The sequence below is a fragment of the Carettochelys insculpta genome, chromosome 7, assembly GCF_033958435.1.
Source record: "Carettochelys insculpta isolate YL-2023 chromosome 7, ASM3395843v1, whole genome shotgun sequence".
NCBI classification, from domain to species: Eukaryota; Metazoa; Chordata; order Testudines; family Carettochelyidae; genus Carettochelys; species Carettochelys insculpta.
In genome coordinates this window covers 46,007,454-46,015,400 of record NC_134143.1, presented here as the reverse complement: position 1 = coordinate 46,015,400, position 7,947 = coordinate 46,007,454, and the positions used below count along the sequence as shown (strand labels likewise).

Genomic DNA, 7,947 nt, shown 5'->3' with positions numbered 1-7,947 from the left:
AGAGATGATTTTGGCTGTTGCTGAAATCATTACTTTTAATCCTGCTTCTCCTATGGTGTTGTGATGTATCCATGAGCTCCTTTATAGGGCAGTTTCAGAAGGGTCGTCATGTTACTCTGTTTCAGCAAAAACAACAAGGAGTCTGTGGCACCTGAAAGACTAACACCTTTATTGGGGCATAAGCTTCCATGGGCTGTAGCCCACTCTGTCAGATGCATGAATGGAAACATCTGTTTGGCATGGACATACATATTATAGACATACAATAATGTGAGCGTTACATTACTATGTGGAGAGCTAATACATGCAAGGCCAATTCTGTCAGGGTAGATGTGGTTCCAATCAGAAGATGGAACACTATTTTTAATGAGCTTGCCCGGGGTCAGCAACCTGTGGCTCCGGAGCCGTGTGCAGCTCTTTAAGAAGTCACTTGCGGCTCTGAGTGATGCTGACTCCTCTGTGGCTCTGGAGGCTGCCACTGCTTAAACAAAACAACCCTAAATTCAGTTGCCTGCTATTAAACCAACTGAAGTTGGTTTTTTGTTTACCTTCGGAAGCTGCTGAGCAGTCAGCCCTGGACGAGAAAGCTAGCAGGGCAGGGAGACACCCCATGTGGGGGGGAAGTCTAAGCTGGCAGGAGAGCTGGGGGTAAGGGTGTCCAAGCCTGCTCTCCCGGAGGGGTGGCTGAGCATGCTCTCCTGTGCTGAGAAGGAGGAGATGGTGGCAGTGGTCACAGAGGAGTTGTGTGGACTGAGTTAATTCTGGGAAAGGGGTGAGTGGGGCTCAGAGGGGTTAGGACTGGGGATGGAGGGTGGGTCTGAGGCTGAGAGGGGTCAAAACTGGGGATGGGGGTGGATTTTCAGGATGGGAAGTAAAGCATGGGGATGGGGACAGATTTGGGGGCTGAGGCAGCTAAAGCCTGGAGATGGAGGTAAGAACTTTCTAACTGGTACAAATCATTGTGTGTCTGCTGTTCTTAAAATAGGGGTAATAAAAAGTACACTTTGACATTACTTATTAAGGCCTGTCTCATATTCACATGCATTGTGGTTCTTGAAATATTGATGTTGTAACTGATTTTGAAAAAATGGCTCTTCTTGCTGTTTCGGTTGCCGAGCCCTGAGGTAGCCATTCCCAGTCTCTGTTCAGACTCAATCTAATAGTGTCAAGTTTGCCTATGGATTCCAGCTCTGCATTTTAATACTGCAGTGTAAACTTCCAGCATAATATTCTGCCAGCAGAGAACTCCATACTTCCTCCAGCACCAGACAAAGTGGGGCGTTTAGAAAGGAGGGGACCTGACATAGGAAGGAGTCAGAAGATAATGCAGGAGCAGTGGGTCAGAGGCTGCCTCTGGAAAGAAGGCTTCTGAGCTGTGAGGGAGAGGCTAAACAGCAACCTGTTGCTGGCAAGGGATCCCAGGCTAGTCCTTTTGATAGCAGAATACTTGAGAATACCTGCAAAAGTGGTGGCAGGACTGCAGGTCAGTGCATGATTGCTTCTCTCAGGAAATGTCCCTGGTGCTAGGCATGAGCAGCTCTGCTTTCATATCATGCAGTTGGGAACTATTGTATGTTGGGGCTTCGTCTTAACTTGGATAAACATTAGGACATATATACATACAGTGACTGAACCATTTCTCTCAGGCAGCCCCACTATGGCAGTCCTTTGTTCATGAGAGAATATTGGCACGTAACATGGACTGGAACTGAGAGAGCCTAATTCCTGTATCTCTTGCTTCTGAGCATGTTCTACACTCCTGCCCCTATCAGACAGAGAAGGACCCTGGTGTACCACAGTGAAATCCTGTCATGAGACTAGTATCAGACAGGTAGCTGTGTTAGTCTGTATCTTCTTTGCCCACAAAAGCTTACGCTCCAAAATATCTGTTAGTCTTTAAGGTGCCACAGGACTTCTTGTTTTTGTAGTGGGACTAATATTTGACCAGTCTCCTCCTTCACTGTGCTCTGAGCTGTACTTGAGACAGGTCTCAAGTCCCCTATTGCTCAGGATTCTTGACCTTTAGATGCACACACAGGTCTGCTTCCTTCTGAGACCAACTGCCAGTGGCTCAAGGGATCTAGAACATTATAGTTCAGTTCCTGAGGGCCAGGAAGCAAAGAGCTCCTCATACCTTAAATCAAACAGATGTGCAAAGCAGGTACTCCAGCAGGCCTGTCGTGTATCTAACTCAGAGGAGCAGTAGGACCTGCAACACACCCGAGTGCTTATTGAGCACGTGTCATGGTGCGCTTTACCGAGGGAATCATGTCATGTCCATCTGGGGAAGCTAACACCAAACGATGCTGAGTGGCTTGCCCCAAGTCACCTGGCAGGCCAGTGGCCAACCAGGTCATGGAGCCCAGGACCCCAGAGTCCCAGTCTAGTGCTTTGTCTAGGGAGCTAGAATGGGGACGTGTGTTGGAGGGGCGTGTCAGTGCCCGCACCTTCCCTCCCGAAGCAGGGGAGAGGAAGGGAGGGGCTGTCCCTAGGAGACACGTGGGGGGGGGGGGGGGGAGCTGCATTAGATGCAGTCACAAGAACAAGGGGGCGGCCTGTGTGGCACCTGAACTAGGCACAGATGTATTGGGGTGGAAGCTTTCAACAGCAGCCCCCCACTTCGTCACAGGCGTCTCACGTGCATCCAACAAGTGGGGGTTTGCCCAGGAGCGCTTCTGTCCCAGTCTCTCTCTTCCGTCCTACGGCCCCCAGGACTCCTCCTTGTCCCTGGGGCATGTGTCCCTTCCGTCCTCTCCCAAGGTCAGGTCCTTCGGAAAGCAGGAGGCAAAGCCCCGTTGGGTTACATGCAGGGAGCGCTCCGCAGGGATCACGTACAGCTTCCCCAAAAAGGCCCTACCCCTCTTCATCTCGCCGGTGGGGCCACGTCCGGCACTCTCCCTTGGACAGCAGCTAGAGCCGTTGCCCTTTTAAGACCCGCCCTGTCGTGTCAGCCCCGTGACGTCAGCGAGCGCAGCGCCAGCCCCAGTCCCTGCTGCCTGTGTTGTTGCAGCCAGAGGCTGGGAGTAGCAGCGGCGCGCGGGGCAGCGCCGGGGGCTTCGCGCGGTGCCGCTGCCTGGGCGCGTGCGGGAAGAGCGCGGCACCCCTTCCGCAGCGCCTGGCCATGCACAGGGACTCCGCCGCCAGCTCCAGCCCCAGCAGGAACTTCCCCGGCCGGCGCCGAATGGCTGCGGAGGGGGGGATCTAAGCCCCGAGTCCGCGGGGAGCTCGGCACGGATGTCCCGGAGCCGCTCCCCGGCGGGAGGAGTGCGGATCCCTCGCGGACCTTCCCGCGCCGCCCCCGGGACGCAGCCCAGCCAGTGAGCGAGGCAGGGGCCACAGCTCCCCGGCGCGCTCCTCCGCTGCCCGCCGAACTTGGCCGGGGCCAGCGCTCGCTCGCCTGCCCGCCGCAGCGGGGACCCAGAGCCTTCCCCCGGGCTGGGGGCGTGAATTGCCCAGCCGTGCCCCGCCGGCGGCGCCATGGCGGTGAAGGGGGCTGCGGCAGGTACCGGCATGTTGCTAGTAACAGCCAACGTCGGATCCCTCTTTGATGATGTAAGTACGCGGCCGGGGGTGCCCAGGTGCTCGCGGCCGGGGCGGCCTGGCTCCAGCGGGCGGGGCGGGGCGTGCCGGCTGCGGGTGGGGTCTCGGGGCATGTCCTCGCCGCGGCTCAGTGCGGAGCAGGGTCCCGGCGGGCGGGTTTGCCCGGTCCTCGGGCCCTGCCTCCAGCGGGCTCTTGCAGAGCGAGGGGCAGGGGGTTCAGCGCTCCCGGGCCGCCGGGGTCTCTCTGCCCGCGGTAGGGCCACTTGCAAGGCTTGTGCCCTCCTACGGGGTCGCTGTGGCGGCGGATCCCGCATCACAAACCGGGCCGGGGGTCTTGCCTTCCAGGCGTGGGAAGCGGCTCCTGCCACCACCTCTTCCCCGCACTCCCCTCCTCGGCGCTGGGGGAGCCTCCCAGCCTCCGCTGTTTGCCCCTCCCGTTCCTGGCAGCCCTGGGCTGGCCGTCAGGGACTACCTGGCCTGGGGCGGCTGCTGAGTCTCGCGGCTGCCCACCCGACGCGGAGCCCTTCCCGGCCAGGGCGGTGGGGGACGGATTCGCTGCTTCCCGTGCGCTCTTCATACCTAGGCAGAGAACCGCAGGGCGAGGTCTGCCTCTGACGCCCCCTGCTCAGCGCAGCCACCGGCGCAGGGCGTGCAGGAGGAAGTTTGTTATCATCAGTTGGATAACAACATTGTGTCGTGTTCACTCTCCGCCCTGGTGACTTTGTTGTGTTTCTTCGTGTTTTTACATGCTGTCTGAGGTCCCCATAAACTAAGTTGACTCCCAAATCTGGAATACCATGGAAAAACTGGTAGCTGTCAAAGGGACCTTGCTGTTAGAGAAGCTGTTTCACCTATGAGAGGAACACAGACTAGAGTGCATTAGTGCTTTTTTAATTAGAAACCACTACGCAGAACTTGAATCTGTAGCCCTGTTCATGTGCACACCCTCCTCTTCACTCAGGCTTTCAGGGAGCTCTGGGCAGCTCCATGAAACAGCTGTCAAAAGTAATTGTCCTTTCTTTATATTTAGAATTTCATGCAGCTGTATCCTTTTTTTTTTTTTTTTTAAAGAACCACATGGTTTAAAGTGATATTTAATAAGTTTTCTGTGTCCTACAGTCGTTTGAACTGAAATGTAGACTTTACAAAATGCCACCTCTGGTGATGACCACATATAATAAATCAGTTTTTATTGAGCTAATCTAATCTTTACTAAAATACAAAAATAAGGTGTTGCACTTCTATAAATCTTGTCTATTTATTTTCAAATGTCACTTCTCACACCATTGGTGTATTTAATGTCAGCTGTTTTGTTTTATTAAAAAACATGTACCTTGAATATTTACTGAAGGTGGACTTTTATTTTCTTTGGCTATCTTCACATTTTAACTAAGGCCTCCCAAGTAATTCAGTCTGACGCAAAATGCTTTCTTGGAATGTTATTTAAACTCACAAGTTTTCATTTTTTCTTACTATATCAAGCAAGGTAACATGAATTTGTAGCATCTGACTGAAACCTTTAACTGTAGCTCTGCAGCCTCAGGAATAAAACCCTACATTGCTTTCATTCTCATGGGGGAAAAAACCAATTTTACTGTAGAATGTGTCTTCCATTAATCTCAAAAATGCTTCAACTCAACTGTAGTTATTCCTATTTTTATTCATAGTGATGTGAAAATAGGATGCTTTAATTTCTGTTTGGTGCACTCTATTATTCAGGGAAATATTTTAAATATTTTCCCAGAGGGGGGGAGAACATTATTGTAATACTTGACATATCTAGGATTAAAGCAAGTAGAGAAATATTCTTTGTAAATTGGCAAGAGTTAGTTTATCGAAATGCTTTACTCTTCCAACTACACAACCATCAGAATGATAGCGAGGTTGACTAATAGCCAGCATTCTGATCATGTTAGGACTTTGCGTATGGGGTAAAATTCTAGTCAATAGCAAGCCTCCTGTTGACTCTGTTTAAAGTAGACTTTTAAGCTCCATGTATGAGTTATCAGAAAACTGCTTTTGTTTGTTAGTATCTTATTTGGGAAGAGAATAAGAATCAGTGTAAGAGCATGTGACGTGAACTGATTATACTAGCAGACAAGTACTTATTTTTGGTAGATTTCACCCATTTATATATATTTAAGATTTTTTTTCCTGAAAAATGCTTTACAGTGTCCACATTTTTTATTCCAGGTGTTTAATTTTACATTAAGTCTAACTCAACTTCTGTTAATTTTATTGTGGTATTGACAGGCCTCAAAATGTAGTGTAATTTATTTTTAATGTTGCAACATGGAAATTGTGGGTGGGCTGAAGGTTGGAATCTGAGTATTCTGAGCAATGCTGTACTAGTGTTCTTAAGGTCACTGATGTGTAATTCGTCCTGGTACAGAAGGCTTGTGCAAGGCTGTAGTCACCTTACACACTGTATTAAGGTTGCCTAAGGGAAGCTATATGCAGAGGTCTTGAAGCCCTGTGTCCTGCAGTTCTGAAACTAACCATGAACGAGGGCAGTGCAGCATGCATGCCAAGAGATAAGCGATTATATGGATCTGCTAGCTCAAGTTGCATCAAGGTACCATGACAGCTCTTCCAACCTCGAGACTAAAATGTGTCTGATTGCTCTTCCCTTTGCATCATCCAACTAAACTGTGATTATATAAGCTTCATGATAAATAAATTTCTCTAATTTGTAGCATCAGTTTTTCTGTGGAGCAACAATAGTAATTTCACTTCAAATAAGTTTATTAAGATTGGCACTGCTTAATTGGCTGTTACACATTTGTTTAGTACTGTACCTGCAAATATTCCTTATTTGAAACCAGCTTTTCCTAGGGGAGCAGATGGAAATCTTTTTGTATGGTAGACAGTTTCATCTTTGGTGGCATGACCTGTCTCAATCTCGGATGAGTAGTATTGCTATTTTGGTTACCATTTTAGTAATGAGTGAGAATTGGTATCTTGTGCCCTTGTATTGGAGGTGTTTTTTTTTTTTTTTTTTCCCTCATAATTTACTGAGTTGCTGTCTTCAGTCACCTGTCCCATTCGTCACAGATATACATGAACATGTGAGTTCACGTTGCTAAGCTTGAGTCATGACTTGTGAGTGACTGTATTGGGTTTCTTTACCTCTCCTTCCTGCCATTTGTTGGGGCTATTTCATTAGAGGCGCAATATTTGCAGTATTTTTGAATTTGGAAACGTATTTTACAGATACAGTCACACAGCTTGCTTCATGTTCTTATATACTTAATCATTTAACAAGTCTTGCTGTATAAACACTTCCTGTTTTTTATAGCAGCGTAGAGTTGCTGACAGCAGAAGATGTGAGTTCAAGTTACCTGTGGGCTATGGCTTTCCCCCACCCTTTTGCTTTTTTTCTGCTGCACTTAAACAACTTCACATCTACCTGGCAATGGATAGACAGGGTTTTGTAGTAGCAAAGAAAATTACTTTTGCACATTTGGGTGTTCATTGTATAGAATTTTGATTACATTAGAAATCTAATTAGTGCACTAGAATTAGATTTAGTGGTTTGTGTTCCTTATTTTGGTTATTTTAGTATGCTGTTAAAACAAACAAACACTGTTGCGGGTATGCTGAGTAGCCAGATTTCGACTTGTAAAGAGTTTTCACTAAAACATACAAACCATAAACTTCCAGTAAAACCAAACAGTTTAGAACTTAAAGGTCTACATTTTAGTAAGATCCAGAGATGACCTACTCTGCTCCATCCATCCCAGCTTTCTTCAGTCTATTCAGTTAATTAAAGAATTAATACATAATTTACTGCTCTTGCTTTTAATTTTCTTTAGGAGAAGAGGTGGTAGCCCATCGGTTGTATGTGATGAGAGGGTAGCTGGGGGAATGGGTGAATTATTTAGGAATCATTTCAAATGTTAATCTTCCCTAGGGCTACATCTACACTACAGAGATATTTTGAAAGAAGCCCTTCCAGAAGATCTCTTCCAAAAGAACTTATTTTGAAAGTGTGTCCACACACAAAAAAGCAGATCGAAGCAGTGGTCTGCTCTTCGAAAGAGAGTGTCCACATAGCCCCCACTATTTCAAAAGAACAGGCTAGGAATTGAAAAATCAGCCCCCATGAGGACTGTTCTTTTTTCAAAAGAAGGGCCCTATGGAGCATGTGCATTCGTTTTCTTTTGAAAGAAGCTTTCAAAAGGGGGTGCTGTTCCTGAGATGGGAAAGGAAGAGCGTTTTTTTGAAAGGAGTGCCACATTCTTTCAATTTACTTTAGAAAGAACGCTTTTTGTGTGTAGATGCTCTGTGGGATCTTTCGAAAGAACTTGCTAGTGTAGATGCAGCCCATAAGTGTGTGATAAGGAGTGAGCAGCAGTGGTTTAGAATAGTTCTATCAAAATTTGTGATAAATGCTTAGGGCAAAAC

General features: G+C 47.9%; 1 protein-coding gene across 3 annotated transcripts in view; it reads left to right on the top strand.

Moving 5' to 3' along the window:
• The first annotated feature begins 2,896 nt into the window (after positions 1-2,896).
• Positions 2,897-7,947, top strand: part of INPP5A (inositol polyphosphate-5-phosphatase A) — a 447,602-nt gene continuing 442,551 nt past the window's right edge. Inside the window, exon 1 of one of the 3 annotated variants that reach the window (XM_075000435.1) lies at positions 2,897-3,552. In XM_075000435.1, coding sequence (XP_074856536.1) covers positions 3,478-3,552 — 75 coding nt within the window. In that variant the 5' untranslated portion in view covers positions 2,897-3,477. The remainder of the gene's footprint in view (positions 3,553-7,947) is intronic. The other 2 variants (XM_075000433.1, XM_075000434.1) reach the window with 2 other exon arrangements.